At 54.0% G+C, this 19,870-nt stretch overlaps 1 protein-coding gene across 1 annotated transcript in view; it reads right to left on the reverse strand.

The window, feature by feature from the left end:
- Lpin1 (lipin 1) overlaps positions 1-19,870 on the reverse strand; it is a 106,969-nt gene that overhangs the window by 25,564 nt on the left and 61,535 nt on the right. The window contains 12 exon segments of the mRNA XM_028877671.2: positions 1,066-1,135; positions 2,636-2,729; positions 5,105-5,275; positions 5,278-5,294; positions 6,056-6,149; positions 6,907-7,216; positions 8,553-8,682; positions 11,016-11,123; positions 14,106-14,231; positions 15,415-15,725; positions 17,949-18,044; positions 18,803-19,003. Of these exon segments, the coding sequence (XP_028733504.1) occupies positions 1,066-1,135; positions 2,636-2,729; positions 5,105-5,275; positions 5,278-5,294; positions 6,056-6,149; positions 6,907-7,216; positions 8,553-8,682; positions 11,016-11,123; positions 14,106-14,231; positions 15,415-15,725; positions 17,949-18,044; positions 18,803-19,003 (1,728 nt within the window).

The raw sequence follows: 19,870 nt of genomic DNA on the forward strand, positions 1-19,870 counted from the left end.
ACCCACGGCAACAGCCGCGGCCACCAGGCCCAAACCTGCCCCAAACTCTGCAGCCCGCGAAGGAAGACACAACCTGGACAGACACCAGCTACCCAGGCAAGCCGAGGAGCCGTGCGCTCCATGGCGGGAGTCTGACCGCCTCACTCAGCTCTGCCTTGTAGCCACCCCTGTTCTCACAGGCAGTCACATCCTCACCCTGCTCCCCATACTCACCCCTGCTCCCATCCTCACCCTGCCTCCCCATCCTCACTCTGCCTCTCCTCATCCTCACCCCTGCCTCCCCATCCTCCCCCTGCCTCCCATCCTCACCCCTGCTCCCCATCCTCACCCCTGCCTCCCCATCATCCTCGCCCCTGCCTCCCATCCTCACTGCCTCAGCCACCTGCCTCCCCATCTACTGCTCTCCTCCTCATTTTTTTCTCTCTCTTCTCCTGCTCCCATCCTCACCCTGCTCCATCTCATCCCTGACTCTCCCATCCTCATTCTCTCCTCCTCAGCTATCCTCACCCTCCTCTCCTTCATCCTCGACCTCCTCCATCCTCACCTCTCCCATCCTCACCCTGCCTCTCCCATCCTCACCCCTGCCTCCCATCCTCACCCCTGCCTCCCCATCCTCACCCCTTCCTCTCCCATCCTCACCCCTGCCTCCCCATCCTCACTCGGCCTCAGGGAACCAGGCCCAGGGCTGGCTTCTTAACAACGCCTGCTGACAGTGACGGCTGCTGCATCTGACCCAGTGCCCGCTTCCAGCCTTCCATAGCTAAACTTTCTCTCCTCGGCCTCACTTAGTTCTGCACTCTGGGGTCTGCCTGCCACTCTGCGCACTTGTGATCCCAGCCTAGGAGGCGTTGGGAGTGGGATCGTGGGCCTACGACGCCATAATTCTCGAGGCTTGCCCTGGTGAGGAAGGGAAGCGTGATCAGTGTGCGAGAGAGAACTCTGAAACACTGACGTGGGTCCTCATGAGCGTCAAGACACGGTGGCCTCGGGCTTCTAAAGTCAACCGCGAGTCTCCCAGTAACCTGTCCCTCCTCGGGCCCTTTTCTTAATCGTGTTAGCGCTCACCTTTGGCAAAGGTTTCTGGAAAGCCTGCATCGCCAGAAGGAGAGGAGCTGCTGTAGTCCAATTGTAGTACCTAACAAGACGAGGAGACGCGTCAGAGGAGGGAGGCGGGACAGAGCCTTTCTACTGTCACCGGGAGTGTCGTGGGAAGGCTGGGAACCCCGGCGAGGCCCTCTGACAAACTCCCCAGCCCTCCACACGGACCCCGTCCACACACTGACCCCCCCCAAGTCCTCCACACGGACCCCGTCCACACACTGACCCCCTCCCCGGCCCTCCACACGGACCCCGTCCACACACTGACCCCCCCCAGTCCTCCACACGGACCCCGTCCACACACTGACCCCCTCCCCAGCCCTCCACACGGACCCTGTCTACACACTGACCCCCTCCCCAGCCCTCCACACGGACCCCGTCCACACACTGACCCCCTTTCTCCTGTTCACCTCACAGCCATGGTGAAGGGGAAGGGTCACCAGCAGACAAGGCAGTAGGGTGAACATATGAACATGCCACTAGCAGCTAGTGACTAGCTGGACAGCAGCCAAGTCCCCCGGGCGGTCCCTGCGCCAAGCCATGTCCGACTGAACTTCACGGAAAGGGGACAGATAACTCTGAAACCTCCCAAGTCAACATGTGAAACACTTGCAACTTCCTCGCAGTGGGGAAGTCAGCCTACAGTCTGCAGGACTCACTGCACGCCACAGACTGAGCTGAGATGGTGATGTCTCTACGCTAAAGAGCAGCTGTGCCTTCAGACCTAGGACCAGATGGGGTTGGAGTCTCACAGTCGGAGCACCATGCTCGACATGGTCAGTGTCAAGTCTGTGCAGGCACGTGTCAGAATCCAAAGGTGGGGCTGGGGGGCCAGATCGGTAGACGTGGTGTCTGCCATCGTGAAAGCATAAGAACCCAGTTCCTGATCCCCAGCACCCACACTGGAAAGCCAGGCCTGGTGACACAGACCTATAATCCAGTGCTGCGGAGGTGGAGACAGGAGGATACCTAGAGCTTGCCTGCCTGCCAATTAAACCAAACCAGCAAATTCCAGGTGCAGCAGGATACCCTGTCTCCAAAACTAAGGTAGAAGGCCAGGCAATGTAGGAAACGCCCTTAATCCCAGCCACTAGAGAGGCAGAGACAGGCAGATCTCAGTGAGTTCGAAGCCAACATGTTCTACATAGTTCCAGGACAGCCAGGGCTGCCCAGGAAGACCCCGCCTCGAAAAGCAAAACCAACCCAAACCAAACAAACAAACAAAAAGGTAGAGTGATCAAAGACAATGCAGCCCTCTGGCCTGCACATGCATACATAGACACATGCATACACACCATGTACCCACGCCTCGCATATACACTTACACTGAACACACACACACACACACACACACACACACACACACACACACACACGCCACAAGACTCTCAATGATCTCAGTCTAGCAGCTGCATGGGGACATAGGGACACAGAATTTTACAAATAAGAAGACAATAATTAGGTTCAACAAGACTTCATTAAGACTTGACGGAAACACCACCATTCCACACCAAAAGGGCTGTCAGCAGGAACTTACTTATTTCCAATCTTGACCACGAGATTGGGGTCATCGATGATAGCGGGGTTGTCGGCAAACTGCTGGTACGACACAGCCTGTTCCAAGAACGCATCTGTGGCAGCAGCCGTAGAACAGAGGGGGAAAAACAATCACAAAGTGTCTTTTTTAAAGAAACAGGCCACTTTTCAGCTTGCTCACTCTCATGTGTTTGTCTGAGTGTTTACAAATTGGAGTTCATCAGGGAATCCTGCAAATCCTACAAAATGCTCTTATAAGGAGGGAGCTGGAGCTTGGCTGGCTGTTGCTGTTGGGGTTTTTGTTGTTGGTTATTTTTTTTCTTTTCTTTCTTCCTTTTTTATTGCAGGCTGGGGTGGGGTCGGATTCTCTTAAGACATCAACAAATGTGGAGGTTGGGAGGGGCATGGAGTCTGCGTGCAGAAGCAGAGTTATGTTTATCAAGGACACCAGCTTGAGTCACTTGTGTTGCTGAGGCCTGAGACAAAAGACTGGACTCAAACCTCAGTGATCTCCCCGCTAGCTAGCATAAGCATGATGCTCATGGCCACTTTCAGGGGGTCCTGAAGATGGGAGAGGACGGCAGTCAGCATCCTGCCCAAAGCGAGGGCTTCATCGGTGTTGTGGCCAGTTACCGCCACATCTGCACAGTGGGTGGAAGCCAGGCAAGGTAGGGCTGGTGCTGACCATGCTCATCCTCATCTTGGAGAGGGCAGCCTCACCCAGCTCAGCACAGGCCTTCCGGGCAGGAAGGTTGTAAGATCAAAAGGCCCAGTCCTCAGCCAGAGATGAGTGTCTCTGGCCAATGACACTGACTTCCCTCAGCTTTCCCACTCAGCTGGGCCATGCACTGGAGCTCACTGACCCCAATCCATACACACGCCTCCCCTGGGGACTCCTTCAGCTCTCAGGAACTGCTGTGGGATGGTCTGTATGTCAAATGTGTTGCTCTGATTGGTCAATAAATAAAACACCAGTGGCCAGGCAAGGAAGTATAGGCAGGACTAACAGAGAGGAGAATTGAGAGAACAGGAAGGCAAAGGGAGACACTGCCAGCCGCTGCCGCCATGACAAGCAGCATGTGAAGATGCCGGTAAGCCACGAGCCACATGGCAAGGTATAGATTTATAGAAATGGATTAATTTAAGATGTAAGAACTAGATAGCTAGAAGCCTGAGCCATTAGGCCAAACAGTTTAAATAATATAAGCGTCTGTGTGTTTATTTTATAAGTGGGCTGTCAGACTGCCAGGGCTTGGCGGGACTCGGAGAGAAAACTCCAGCTACAAGGAACCAAGACCCAGAAAAGAGCAGACCAAGAGGTGACCCCTGTCAGGAAGAAAAGTGTCCCTTGGCCTCCACAGGAACCCTCAGAACCCTAATGGAGGCCCAAAGTACTCTCTGGAGCCTCCGGCCACATCTGATGACTCAGGACCTCGGAATTACCACCACCACCTCACTGTGCACATCCAGGGAGGGAATGTCCATAAGTTACCAGCCTCCCAACTCCTCTAGTGGTGAGGGAGCAAGCCGCCCATCACAGCTCAGGAACATAACAGACCCAGTGCTCAGAGCTGTGGTCTACGAGATACCAAGGATAAAAGGAACGAGCCGCTAGGAAGGCCTGGTGACACCCAGGCTGGACTCAGAGGACCCAGTCTGTGCACAAGGATCTGCAAAGCCTAGCAGGGCCTTCCCAATGGTCACTGGAGCAGGAAGGGGAAGAAGTGTGGGCACTGAGAGCATGACCACCCCCCTGCTGGAAACAGAAAAGGCTGTGGTAGAGGGGGAGACGGGGACGGAGGGGAATTAGGTCCGGTTCAAGAATTCAACAGCCAATAGCTGCTGCTGCACCAGCGAGGGATCTGAGGCGCGACTCACATGGACCCGTCACAAGATATTCATTCGGCTGTCACTTTCCAGTACGGCCCGTGGGATGTGTAAGTCACCAAGGCCTACCAGCATGGCAGCTTCTGGAACCCAGTGGGGAAACATTTCCAGAATCCCCCAAACTGACTCAACCTGCCTTCCCTCCTCTACAAGCCCTAGATTTCACACACACACACACACACACCCAACGCTCTGTTACAGGAAGACTGATGTGCCTAGTCCCCCACCCCACCCCCTATTTCCACCCCCCCCAACCCCTGCCGGGGTCCCACCCCACTCCCCACACCCGCAGGTTCACCGTGAACATTTTTCAGGGCCGGCCCTGGGCACAGGGGACACTCGATTGTGCTCAGCAATCACCTCTGAGGATAAGTGCTCCCAACAGCCTTCTTGCTGCCCTGAAGTCCCTCGCACCCTGTCCTTGAACTCTGAGGACAGCCAACCACAACAGTGAACCTCTGCTGCGCTCTCAGCCTCCACAAACAGCAGCTAGAGAGAGGACTGACTGATCCCAAGAAGCCTCAGCCCCCCGACCCTTCCGACCAGCGGCCACTAGCGGGTGCTGTCCTGCACAGCCTAGTACCTTTGGTGATGTCCCGGTGGTCACTGAGGCCACCGCAGAGGGAGATGGCTATGGAGGGCAGGTCCCTCAGGCCATCCGAGGTGCTCTCCACACCACTGTCGACGCCCGAACTGCCCACGGACTGTGGGGACTGGTTGGCCGACCTGGCTCCATTGTCGCAGGCTTGTTTGGGAGCCCCGCAGGATCACCACTGAAAGGAGGCGAGAGAGAAGCTGCCCTGAGCACCCTGCCGGCCTCACCCCTACTAGTCTATCAAATTACCCTCCGGAAAAGCCGCACCACCTCAGAGAAGCAATTCTGTCACCTCAGGGCAGCTTCGCCAACCAAACATCAGTACAGACAGCAAAGTCAAACGAGCCACCTCAGGAGGGCCTGTCACAGTCTCCAAACCCACCTGAAGTAAACCTCAGAGAAAGCGTGTGCCCGGGAGGCCGCTGTTACCCCACTGGCCCTGGCCCTCCCTGTATCTCAAGGGAGCTAAGGCTGCGTTCCCCAAGGACTGGATGCGAATCCCTCCAGGGAGGACCATACAAAGGTCTCTCTCACTCGGACCGTGTGCCACTGAGAGCCTTGAGCCCACATTCCTATAAAGAGGGTAGAGGAGAGTCACTTGTCTGTCCATCCCCTCAGCCTCCCAACCCCTAACCCCCCCCACACACACACACACACAGTCTCCCGCAGCACACAGAGCCCAGGCTGTGCCCAGGTTAAGTGTGAGCCTTCAATGTCCCTGCTTCCTCTCCGATCGGCCAAGGTAAAATGGGCTCCTCTCAGAGTACAGAAAATGTTATCAAGGCCAGATGTGATGGCGCAACCCTGCAATCCCAGCAACCGACGAAGAGCTGAGGCAGGAGGAACACCACCAGTTCAAGGGTACCCTAGACGACACAGTGGGGCCCTATCTAGAAAACCAAGGCATAAAGTAGTCTGAGTAATGAAAGGGACTTTTACTTCTTGGGGAAATACAGGGCTGCCACTTCAGGGTCCATGTCTGTGAGGTCATCCAGGTAAACGCCATCAGCTCCCAGGTGTCGACTCCGTTTATCTGAAAGAGTAAATGGAGTGGGTCAGAAACCAACTCACAAGTTGCCATCTCCGGGGAGAGCATCTGAGCCCAAAGTGCAGACCTGCTCCCCGGTGGCCCGGCTGCCCCTGGCCCAAGAGCCACACGGTGAGAAGCCGGCAAGCACACCACTGCAGAACTAGCAGGCTCCGGCTCTCCCTTCCTCCTGGCCCAGAGGAAATCAAGCACTTAGCCTCAGCCCTCATCCACAGAGGACCTGACAGGTTCCAAGCCCTCCACACTGAAGCTATGGTTACCATAATTACTGGCTGTGGATGACAAATCCTTTCCCGAATACTTCCCTGCTGACACTCTAAAGGCGCAGTACCCCGACAGCTGCACGATGGGTCCCTGTGCCCCATGCCCATGGACCTCCTCTTTACTAAGAACCGTGTAGCTGGTTCACACAAACCCAGAGTGTTCGCACCAAGCTATCTGGCTAGCCAGGGCGGGCTCAGGATCATCACTCGTCAGCATGGATGGTGAGCTGATCGGGCTACAGAGAAACAGAAAGATCACTAACAATGCTAAACGTGTCTGGCCCCACGCGAGACAAGGGACACGCAATCTCCCCACTTAGCAAAAGGGCACAGATTAAATAAAGATTCACCGCGATGGGTATCACGGATGTGGGTCTTCTCTGAAACACTGGGAACTCTGGAGGAAGCTGCAGCATCCGGTGCGAGCAGCGTGCCTGGGGGTGAGCAGGGAGCCCAGGCCCGGCCGGCCGGCTCCGTACCTTTCTTCCTGGACGGGGAGTCTGTCTTGCTTGCTGCCTGTGTCGTGCAGGCAGCCGGGGGCTTCAGCTCTTCAGCCACGGGTAGAGGTGGGGCCGCGGCTCCCAAGGCCTCCAGGTCCTCCTCATTCACAAACTGCATTTCCGTCTGAGTCTTGCTCGGCGGCTGCACCAGCGGCCCCGGGGCCAGGGTCGGTGACTGGTCGCTAAAGGTGTCCGAAGACTCACTGTGGATGGCCTGGAAGTGGATTTTATCGGGGATCTTCCGGCTCCCTAAGGGACTGGAGTCCTTCATCTTGTGTGGAGAAGACGTCTAGAAGAGAGAACAGAGTGCTGAGAGCCAGGCCAAGAGCAAAGCCGAGGTCAGTCAAGGATCTGCGGCAAGAAGACTCTTCAACCCCAGGGACAGGCGGCCTGGTGAGCCCCGCGCCTGCCTAGAGAAGCCACGAGCAGCAAACGTGTTCCAGAGAAAACACCACAGCCCTGGTATCCTCCTCACCCACGGCAAAAGCTGCACCAAATACACCGGGTCCCGATTCTTCCCCTACACTGCCAAGACTGGAGGAGACAGCAGGGCATCGTGGGAGCTGTGGACACTGAGGAGGACACGATGGCCGGCTGGGACAACTCTGACACTTGTAACCCTAACTCACATCATCACCAGGCCACGCCTGCTGTGCTGAGGAGCGCCCCGCCCCCACCCCATGCTCGCCATCTCCCACGAGCTCTGTGCGCTCCCGGCAGCTCTTTGGTTTCCCTGTTTTCCTCGTTCTCCTCCGAGTCTAGGCAGATCTCAGTTATATTTACGGCGACGAGTAAAAATTAAACATGCACAAGGAAGAAAAGAGGAACTGCTTCCAAGGAGGCGTGAGAGAGGCAGCGAGGTGAGCGTCAGGCCACAGGTCCAGCGGCCCCCAGGGCGCTCAGCAGAACGGGAAGCAGACCTCACACCTCAGGATGGGCTTCTCAGCAGCAGTGAGAAGAAACGCATCCCATCTGCACAGGGCAGGACAACGGGGGACCCTGCAAAAGCAGTCCCTGCGTCCACAGGGCAAGCAGGTGGCAGTCAGCATGGGCAGTCGCTGAGAACCCCAAGGCTCTCCATGCTGCTGGCCCCCCACAGCCTCTCCGGGACCTGGGATCAGGCTGACAGACACACACACACACACACAGTGTGAAAATACAGAGCGGCATACTGCAGACCTGTATCTCTCTAGATACGTGAGTCTGATTTCAATTAAGTTTCTCCCCCAAACGGCAACTCAGGAGACCTGGTGGTGACGGGACATTTACCACGCAGGGATCTGCGGTCACAGAAAAGTGCAGGCAAACAAAAGCTGACACGCACCGGCAGGCCCCTCGCTAGCTGATATCCCTGGGTCCCTCACAAACAAAGACAGGTCACAGGAGGTTTGCAGTTAGAGCCACCTAGCCAGGAGTGACTGGTCTGCACTTGGACATCCCGTCGTGATCTACAGTCTAAGTTCACATGATGAAAACACAGACTTCACAAAGCCCCGGAACACACACGTTCACTGAGTCACAGCCCCGGCGTGCATCCCTTTGCAATGCCGGGATACTAATTCCACGCCACTGGAGCTAACCCAGAAACCCTCGGTGGGCCGCGGAGCTGAGACGAAAAGGCTTACCTTTGCAGCCTGCGGCAACTCGCCCCAAAGCCAGAGCATTTCCAGGTTACTCTTCGGTGTCGACCTGTCCGCAGACTTACTCACCAACTCCGAATCACTCTTTGGTGTTGAGGGGCGGGAGCCTGAAGGGCTTAAGAAAACACAAACCCATCGTTTGAGTGAGAAAAGGAAAACCTTGGTTTTGTCCCCCAGCCATGGTTCTAGCAACCCAGAAAACGGATCTCTGCTGCCGTCCCCTTCTGACAATCCCTCCTTTGGCCACCAGAGGTCAGTGTGCACCACCTCCAACAAGGGGGCCTGCCTTGGAGCCAAATCAAGAAAGGGGAGCTATAATTTGGGGGAGCAGGGGGATAGCGTCAGAACTTGAAACTCTCCGAGAACTAATAAAAGAAGAAGGAGAAGAGGAGAAGGAGGAAGAATCAGAGAGGCAAAGAGACAGGAAAGCGGGGGAGGGGCTCCAGTACAAACTGCTCTCCTGTCCTGGCCCTGTGCTCCCATTTTCCTATCAAGCATCTCAGCCTTCAGAGGTGTGCAAAGGGTCCTGGCCAGCTGACGCTGTATCCCAGGTAAACACTGGCTTTAAGAACAGGGAAAACAGCTGGACTGCCAACTTCATCCCACTGGATCATGAGGCTGCTGTCTCCAGGAACACATCAAAGGCTTTTTGCCAACCCACCACACCTAAGTGATGGCGATACATCTCACCTCCACATTGCATATTTTTACTTCTAACACTTGAACCAAGTCCTATGTCCATTCAGCCAAATTAATGGGCCAAAACTAAGTCAACTTAGGTCCGCCTTCTCAGACACCGAGCCGAGAGGTGGTTTCCTTTCTCTGTATTCTCACACCACTTCCTCATGAGGAACACAGCAGCCTTTTTACAGAAGCAGGAAACAGCCTCTCCACAGACCCTATCTGTGTCCGTCCATCGCCCTCCCCCCAACTGCACTGAACCTCACTTATCTAAGTCAAGTTCCACCTCCAACTCAAGATGGCGTTCCTGTTGGCACAAGCGGAGACCTCTTATACCGTGGCCATGTGTAACTAGCCTGGCCCTGACGCTTCCTTGAAGCCAGACTACGGGCTATTTGACCCTCATTTCACAGTGCCAGAATTGCCTTTCCCTTGGCGCCCGCTGACCACCCATCTTTCCAACAAAAGCATACTATATAGGGTAGCCTTCGTGTTCTAGCCCTGTCTGTGGGGAGGAGGCTCCTGGTACACCATACCATGAGAAGTCCTACAATGGAACCCTGCCACACCACACCATGACATACCACATCACACCATAACACACACACACACACACACACACACACACACACACACACACACACACATTTAACAATAAAAGCAGTTTTAAACCACCAGACATGGCAGCACACATCTTTAACCGCAGCACTCAAGAGGCAGAGGCAGGCAGATCTCTTTGAATTCCAAGCCAGCCTGGTCTACAGAGTGAGTTCTAGGTGAGGCAGGGCTACATTAGTGAGATTCTATTTCAAAACAAACAAAATCATGGGGCTTCTTTTTTTGAGGGGGGGGGGAGTCAGTAAATATAATTAAGCGTGAAATTAAATTTTAAATTTTAAGTCAAATGAAATTGTAAAAGTTATGTTTCCCAGATAGAAATTAATCAATGAGTACTTTGGAAATAAAGTTTCAAAAGCAGATGAGGAAGTTTCAAAAGTAGATAAGGACATACTGGGGAACCAGAGGAGAAATCTCAGACACCTGATCCTAATAAAAAACCCACACCCTAAGACACATCCTATGCCATTCTTCTAAATTTGTTCTAGAAATGCTGGGAAGAGTGTCTGAATCCATTATACAGACGGCCTAATAGGCTGTTTAAATATTTATAGTAAGTGGTTTGCCTTATCTACTAAAGTGGCATTCTAAAAATAGCTTGTAGACTTGTCTGTCAATATGACCCACACAGGAAAGGCTGCACCTCAGTCTCAAGTGCCTTGTCCTGGTTCTCAAGGCCACCTGGAGAGTCGGGCAGCAGGATAGGAGAGACCAGCAGAGGGTCTCAAACAAGTCGCATTGGGACTCAGCAGTTAAGAGCACATGCTGCTCTTCCCGAGGACCCAGCTTAAATTCCCAGCACCCACAAGGCAGCTCGCAATCCTTTGTAACTCTAGTTCCAGGGGATCCATCGCCCTCTTCTGGCCTCCTTGGACACTGCGTGCATGTGGTAATGAACATGCATGCAGGCGCATGTTCAGACCCATGAAAGTTAATCATCTTTACAATAAACTAGACGAGTCTAATCGCCCACCTACGGCTTACAATGAAAGGAGGTAGGTATTGTTCATACGTAAGTTGGTTAGTGAGCAGAACTGATTTAAGTGTTAGACCGACATTTCTATTTCATATCTGTAAGTTTCTTCACAAGTCACTGGGTTAAGGTACGACGTTGAGGTTAGATCACGGCTTCTGTAAGAACTGGTCTACCTTTCCGGAGGACGGAAGTGGGAGGACTGTGGAGGGCAAGAGCTAGAAAGAACTCCCTCGGCCACCACCGCGAGGTGAGGGGGAGTCCTCTGGCAATCTACCAGGCTGCTGGAGGCACGAAAGATACACAACGAAAAGAAAGAAGAAAAAAAAAAAAAAACACAGGTCAGTTCAATGCAATTTCCCATCGCCGCCGCTCTGGCGGCCCTCGGCAGTAACAGTTCTAAGAAGGGAGACATTTGGCTGTTAAACAGCAAAATGTGAGCCCATGCTGAAATCAGCAGGGATCAACACAAACTGTCTTTGAGACAGTCCTGTTACCCGGGCTGGCCTCAAACTGGCTACGTGGCTGAGGATGGCCTTGAACTCCTGTTCCCGAGTGCCACGGTTACATGCTGACGGCCGTGGCAGCAGTTTGGGTCAGTGGAGGGCTTGCCCAGCGTACGGGAAGTCCTGGCTTCGCTCCCCATCACTGTCTGGGCTGCCAAGACGGGAAGCCGCCCAAAGACCCGGTGGCTTCCCATTTCGTCCTGTGCCCTCAGCCAAGACAAGATGGCTGTGTCTGGCTGAAGCGGGGTGCTGAACCAAACTACGAGATCTGAAGACGTGAACGTGGCTTCTGTCCACTGTCTCCTCAATAACAACACATCGTTCTGAGTGTGGGCGTTTTTAAGTGTCTACGTAACCCATTTGACAGCAGTCACACAATCTGACGCCATCGGTATCCTGGACTCAGGAAGCAAGCCAGACGGACAGACAGACACGGTTTGTGCTGTTTGAAAACCTTCCTTTTACATTCTTCAGGCTAACGAGTAGGTTCTTCAATCAATGAGCAGTTTCTAAATACCCTGCACTGTTTTCCTCCGAAATCACTAGGTTTTCTCTTCGTGGGGGTCATCTCCTGAACCAGGGCAAGGACCCATGAGGTTCCAGGCATCTTAGGGATGTCCTGTCCTGTACAGTGAGCTACTGCTCATGTGTGGCCATGAAACTGACATGCCCTGGGCACAAAGAATGAGTCACTGACCTTAAAGACTTACTATAAACATCTTGTTAGTGGTTTTGTTTTGTTTTATTTTGTTTTTTGGGGCAGGGTTTCTCTGTGTAGCCCTGGCTGTTCTGAAACTTGTTCTGTGGAGCAAGCTGGCCTCAAACTCACAGAGCCCACCTGTCTCAGCCTCCTGAGTGCTGGGATTTGTGCACCAGCATCGCCCAGCTTGAAATATCTTGTTAATGTTTTTAAATGGATTATTCTATAAAATATGGGGCAAATAAAATCTACCTTTGAAATTATTTTCATGTTTTTATGAAGGTTTATTTTATCTGTGTGTGTGTGTGTGTGTGTGTGTGTGCGTGTGCGCACCATGTATGTATAGATGTCCACAGAGACCAGAAGGCATAGGATCCCTGAAGCAGGAGCTACAGGAAGTTGTGAGGCACCCAAAGTGTGTTCTGGGAATCAAACTCAGGACCTCTGGAAGAGCAAGAAGTGCTCGTCACCTCTGAGCCATCTCTCCAGCCCCAGTTACACCAATTCAAAAAAATAGCAAGCTTTTAAGCATATGTGGTGGTTAAGTGTTAACTGCCCGCTTCCCAGAATCTATAATGACCTGGGAGACGGCCCCTGGACATGGCGTGGAGGATTATTTTGATTTGGTTCGTTGGGATGGGAAGGCCCGCCCACTGTGGGCGGCACTTTCCCTGTGGGATACTGGACTCTGAGTGGAGACAGGGGACTGTGATGGCATGTGTTCATCTCTCTCTGCTTCCCGATGGTGGGTGCCACGTGACCTCAAGCCTCAAGCTTTGCCTTGACTTCTCTGTTATCAGAGACCCGACCTTTGAACTGTGAACCAAAATAAACTGTTTTCTCCTTCAATTTCTTTTGTCGGGGTGTATTTTATGAGAGCAAAAGGAAAAGAAACTAAAACAAGTCTAGCAGAAAATGTTTAAACTACATCATGTAGCTAAGCATCAGGTACCTAACGGAAGGGCTGATCTCGAAGCAGGCAGACCCCTCCCTGTTCTTGGTAAACCAACCCTTCCTGTGAGTCCGAGCTGGACTCAGGTATGGGGCACACTCCACTCAGGCCACACTGCTGACGGCTGCTGCCTCATTCTCGTGATGACGCTGAGCACACTGGGGCCAGTGGGGTGGCTTTGACAAGGCTGGCGGCCCATGCCACAGTCCCAGGGTGCCACCGCTTCCATTCTAAACTACAAGTGAACCTACAGCCCAAGGGCGCCACAGCCATTGCTTCTCGGCCTCTTTCTTACTATCTTCCCCATCCCCGAGCATCCTGAGCAGGTGAACCACCTGTCCGCCACCCGCCATGGCATTCAAAGCTGTGATCCCTTAGGAGCTACAAACCACTATCGTGCCCAGGGTTTGCCTGCCACCCAAGAACCAACCAGTGTTCACCCTAGCAGGGGTGAGCCTGACCCTTGGCAAACACGGGACCTAGATCCACATCCTCCCCAGGTTCTGGGCAGAACCGCTCCGCAGGCCCTCCTGCTCTGGAAGCTCCACGGCTCTGAGAGCTTCTGGAGTCTAGGGAAGGTCACCTGTACCCTGTGCAGCTGCAGCTCGGTTCTCAGGTTCTCAGGGGCACACCAGGACAAGCGGAAAGGGCATTTCAGGGAAGCGTGCGGTCCTGAGTCCAGCAGTGTGGATTAGCTGTAGGCCAGCGTCCCCTCCACGGGCCTCAGTGGCGTCAGAGGCTCCCTGCAGCCCTGTCCCCACATCTGAACTTCACTTCAAGGCTAAGGCCCGCAGCCAGGTTGGCCACGCCGCCCTCTCCTGCCGCCAATGGGCATTGGGTAACTCAGCAGGGGTTGTTTTTTTCTCCTGTATGCCTTCCCCACAGAACTTTGCAAACATGTCTTCAGATGGAGTCTAAAGACTCCAAGTCTGAGATTTGCTCACCTTCCATATTTAATCCTAATCTGTACCCCCCCCACACACACACACACACACACACTGGAGATATTCTGATCCTAATTATTTTCAGTTTTAATTTCTATTTCCCTGTTTTCTTATGCCTCCTATAGCTGACATCTAAGCCCTCTGGACCAGAAGAGGCAACTTACCTGGGGCTGGGGGACCACTCTCTGTCTGAATTGGGGTACGATGCTGACTGGGAGTACGATGATATTGAGGGGAGGTTCTCCTTGGGAATATCGTCTTGGAATGGTGGTACATCATTAGGAAGAGTTCTGGGGAGATTTAAAAAAAAAAGTGAAAAAATTACCAAGGGCAGGTCCATAATAAAGCCACGTTTCTTCTTGATTACATCTAAGGGCTTCATTAATCAGCATGACCTCTGTCACACTCAGGTACATTCTAGAAAGGGAAGATGGAAATGGAAAATGTCAGCACATATAAACGTGTGTTTGTGCACCTGCCTTGGGCGGACTGTAAACTTACAATGATTTCACCAGAGCATGAACACAATGAGCAGACCAGTGAAATAACCACTGATCTTCAAACGTGTGTGTGTGTGTGTGTGTGTGTGTGTGTGTGTGTGTGTGTGTGTGTGTGTGTGTTACTGGGGATGGAACCCAGGACTCACACACAGTAGGCAAGCACTCTACCACTGAGCTAACGGAGCTATTACCTATTTTGTATATTTAAAGGTAGAGTCTCACTAAGTCACCCAGGCTGGTGATCCTCCTGTCTCAGTCTCCCCGGTTCTGGGCTTCCTGGTATGTGCGCTACCACACCTACAGCATCTTTCTGTTACCTTTCACGTTACCCTCACCAGAGTCTGAAAGGAAGGTCAACTGGAACTGGATCAGCTGTTCCAGAACATTCCCATATACAGGGGGACTGCCATTTAAATAAATAAGCCCACACAGAACAAGTCTTATGTACGGCTAGATAAGTACATGGCATCAATCATGTGCATCTTTGGACCTGTCAAACTCCCTAGCCTCAGCTGGGAGTGCAGACATCACAACACAATTAACCCCACTCCGTCTGTACTTCCGACGCTCCTGAAGGACCTGTGGCCGGTCGGGACCGGAAAGTCGCAAGGAAAAGCCGTGACCACCAGCCTGAGCCTAACGGCCCCAGTACCCACAGTAGTTAGAGGCCACAGGCAGCGAAGGCCGTGATGCCAGCCAAGATCTAGGATAAGCCATAAAAAGACCCATCTGAGGGGGGGGGGGAGGCTCCACGGCTTGTCTGCCTAGCACACACGGAGCCCTGAGTTCGACCCCAGCACACAAAAATGGAGTGTGGTGGCTAACGTCTACGACCCCAGCCTTTGGGAGGTGGGGCAGGAGGATCAGAAGTCCAAGGTGATCCTCAGCTACAGATTCAGTTCAATTTGTCCAAAAAAGAAAGAAACTACCTCCTCCTTCTCCAGCACAGACCCCGTCTTTGCTTACTGTTTACCTGCCTCCTCCATCCGTCGGGGCTGCGTCCTCATCGGAGCTCATCTCTATGGGAAACATGTCCTCATCCTCAGACGTGTTGACGTTCTCATCTCTTTTCAGATTGTCCAACTGAGACTTCCTCCTCCTCTTCCTTCTCTTCTTCCCCAGGGAACCAGCGGACGGAGTGTCGCTGGAGGGCAGGCCCTGGGCAGCCGTGGTGGGATCCAGGCACCGGATTCTGTCCACGGAGTTCCTTTTCAGCTGGCTTTCCATGCGAGAAGCTCCTTCAGACAGGATGGGGGACGTGGCCAGGTACATGGGGATGACTTCCTACAAGGCAGGTGTTCAAGAGTCCCATTAACACAGGTGACGGAGAAGGGCCGGGCCGTGACAAAGGGAGAAAGAGAGCCACAGCAGGACAACCGGACATCTCACAGCCAGGGGGAGACATCAGACGGAGGGTCCGGGTGGTGAACTCCTCAACTACTGTTTTGTACTCAACACAGCCTTCACAGAATCACAACAGAGTCAGGCCGTTACCAGTGACTTCAAACCATCAAAGCTCATCTACACACCCAGGGCGGAGAAAAATGACGGCCGAGTCGCGACACGTTGCTGGGACCTGGGCACAGTTTTACATTTTATACCGAGTATCAGAGTAAGTGTGAATGGGTTTCAACGGGTGAGTGGGTGTGTGTGTGTACGTGTGTGTTCTCACACTCCAACATGAGGCCCAGCCTCATTTAAAATAAAATAAAAATCCAGATGACAGCTGCGTCTGCAGGCCTGCCACTCCAGAGCACATCCGACGGTGTACCCAGTGAGCCAGGAGACAGGGACCCCTCAGAGAGACGTGTAGACGGGTAGAGCCGGCACAAGAAGAAGGGGGCAGTCGGTGATACAGCGTGCAGGTCTCAGCTTCCAGCCAGCTCCCGGGCAGCCACAGATGCTGAGCTGGCCCGGCTGCTACACAGCCCCAAAGGACGCCTCAACGCCTAGAGCCTAAAATGGGCCTCAGCCGGGAGCAATAGGAGGCTATAATAATCTCGGCTACAACATTCCGGGCTTCCCATTTAGACAGGAGGTGCCTGGAGACTGTGGGTCTGCAGCAGACAGGGGGGGTGCGGCCCTTGGCTTCCAGCCCAGAAGCTGTTCGCTCAGGTAGATAACAGGGAGGCACTAGCCTGGGGCAGTCTAAATTGCAGAGGCTAGTTTCGGTGCTGGAGGATGCAGGGAGCTTCCTTCCCAGGAAGGAGCCAGCTTTAGTTTCACTTAAGGAACCCCTGCGTAAGACTGCTTCACAGGAGCCCCACACGGGCTGTTGAGTATCTTACCCTGTCACTCTCCACCCGGCGGCGGCGGCATTAAGACACAGTCTCCCTCACTGAACCTAAGCAAGCTGTTTCAGCCAGCCAGCAAGTTCTCTGGACACCCATCCCCACCCCCACACACCCCACCCCACCACCCCACCCCCCGTCTCTGCCCCACAAGGCTGGATGGAGTCAGAGTCATGAACTGAGCTTTTTTTCTTAACTCGGGTGCTAGAGATCCAAACTCAGGTCCTCAAACTTGCAGAACAAGCACTCTTAAAGCACCCAGTCATCTGCTCAGGCCCAGACACTCAGAGTATTAATCGGGAAGTCACCACACAACCCAGTAATTTCACTTCTAGGCATACACTGGGGAGGGGTGGGGGTGAGGTCAAAGCCCCCCCACCCCCGAATGTTCTCACAGAAACCTGAATATGAATGTGCACAGTACCACTACTCACACTAGCCACAAGGTGGCAACAACCCTAGAGTCTCTAAATGGAACGTGGTCTATCAAACCACTGAGCCACTGAAAACACTAACAGTTGGAGCCCAAAATCTGGCTCGGTTGGTCAGTCACCTGCTGTGAAACCTGACCATTCAAGTTCCGTGTCTGGGATGCACAGTGGGGGTAAAGAACCAGCTCCCAAAGGGGCGTTGAGGTTTCCCATGCTAAAGATACCGCCCAGTGTCTCAGTCCACTTCCGGGTGCCTTCTGATCGACATATAGCCAGCATCTTGTCTGCCATGCTCCCCACCATGCTCCCCACCATGACGATAATGGACTGAACCTCTGAAACCATCAGCCTCCACCTCAATGACATGTTTTCCTTTATAAGAGCTGCTGTGGTCATGGTGTCTCTTCACAGCAAAAGAAACCCTAACTAAGACACACCACATACACACAGTAATACTAGAAAAGGAGAAGGATTTGGTCCCCCTACTAAATTAAAATGAGGATGCTCGGTCATTTCAGATTTGTCCCGCCAGCACAGTTTGGCCAGTGTGTGATGTCAGTCCCTCCGTCCCCTGGAAATGGCAGGTCAGTTGAAGCAGGCCAGGGCTGGGTCCCTGCGGCCTCAGCACGCACTCGGCTTGCCTGGCTCTGCTCCTGGGAAGGTGAGCAAGTACTCTGCTCTGATGCCAGCATGTACCCAACCAAGGGCCCAGAATTCCTTCTCCTCGTGTCTGCCTGCTGTGACTCCACGCCCTGGGGTGACCCTGGACACCCGGCACCCCTCACCTGGTCATTGTCAGTCTCTTGAACAAAAAATGCTTCTCCATTGTCTCCCAACTTCATGTGCAAATCCACAGACTCCCCATTGATCTCTATGTCCACCTGAAGAGAGAACCCAGAGAACAGGGTGAGAGTCCCTTCCCCAAAAGCTGCTCAGGTCTCAGTGGGTGTCCCTCATCCAGGCACACCTGCCTGAGCACTGCGGAGGGAGGAGGGGAGGGAGGGGAGGGGAGGGGAGGGGAGGGGAGGGGAGGGGAGGGGAGGGAGGGGAGGGAGGGGAGGGAGGGAGGGAGGGAGGGAGGGAGGGAGGGAGGGAACTTGGGTTTCCAAACATGGCTACACTGGTCCTTTTCAACACCTCCATTGCTGTTCCAGAACCTTCCACTCCCCACCAATATGCATCCTTCCGCTCTTGCTGGAGGATGAGAGAAGCTTGTGACTGACACCTAACCAGTAGAATACAACAGAAGTAACTCCACAGGACTTCTGAAACAAGGTCATAAAAACACCATGTCCACCTCGTCTCTCATGAGCAGCCACCATGCTTAAGTAAGGGAACCAGACCACATGGAAGGGCTCTGCCCGGTGATCTCCAGGAGAGCACAGAACCAGCCCCCAGGCACGGGAGGGAGCGGGTGCTGCCCTGCCCTGCCCCCTGCCCTGCCCTCCCTTCCGAGCCTCCGACTTGATAAGCAGTGGGTGTGCCTGACATCTCGGAGTAACTGACACTGCCCTAGGAACTGGAACAATGGGATCCTGAGTGAGCATCCCACTGTGCCATGCGGCATCCTGAGTGGCGAGTCTGAGAGCTCCGGACCGGGGAGAGGGGGGGGGGGTGCCCTCACACCGGGCAGGCTCACCACTTTCTCCCGGGACCGCAGGACACCCATCTTCCCGAAGCGGACGTGGAAAGGGGAACACTGTAGGCTGCCGTTGGGCTGGCGGACCACGATGATGTCGATGCATCCCGACAGCGTGGCAGGGTTCAGGCCCTTGTACAGCTCCTTCACGGTCACAAACACCTGGCCGGCCAACTGCCCCACGTAATTCATCGTCTGGACCTGAGAGACAAGACAGATCACGCCGGTTCACGGGGGCAATGAACGCGGGACGGCCCCCCAGAGCCTCCAGCCCGACACTCCTCCGTGTCAATGACGTAGTGTACACAGACTGTCACCCTCTGCCCACATCATTTGCTTCTGGAATGTTCTCCACAACACCCCTGAGACGGCCCACTTCTCCGTTCCATCGAGAAGCCCACCCACCCACTGCCCAGGAATCCCAACCAAGGGTGCCACTGGGCTCAGGCCATGCATCCCAGGGTGACTATGAACGTGACCCTAACACGTTGTGCTTGGCGATGTTGTCTCGATGTCAAACACAGAAAGCGTCACTTGTGTGGCTAACAGGAGGGCGCACCTCACAAGGACCTGGGACACATGACAACACAGGTAAATGTCTTTGTACACCTCCTCATTCTTCCGTTCCCACAGTCCCTCCATGCCCTCTTCCATGATGCTCCCTGGGCCTCAGAGGAGGTGACATCCATGTCCCAGTTAGTACCAAGCACTCAGCACTTGCTCTCAACCCCCTGACGAGTTATGTTATGAGCCCCCCAATCCTGACCAGTGCTTACTGCTGAAAGAGGTCCCTCACCAAGCCTGGGAGCTGCATTTGCCTGTGTGGGTAAACACGGGCTGTTCAGGGGCTGGCAAGACGGCTCTGCTCGTCAGGACACCTGCCAACAAGCCTGGAAACCTGAGTTCATCCCCCGGGGACCCACGTGGAGGAATGGGAACCAACCCCCGACAGATTAGGGCACCACTCACTCCCTCTGACCGCCATACCTTCACAGTGGCATGCACCCCCACACACATTAATGTCGTGAACACGACTAGCTAGGAGGCAGTTTAATTGTGCGTCCACTT

This window comes from Peromyscus leucopus, chromosome 22 (genome assembly GCF_004664715.2).
Source record: "Peromyscus leucopus breed LL Stock chromosome 22, UCI_PerLeu_2.1, whole genome shotgun sequence".
Classification (NCBI taxonomy): Eukaryota; Metazoa; Chordata; class Mammalia; order Rodentia; family Cricetidae; genus Peromyscus; species Peromyscus leucopus.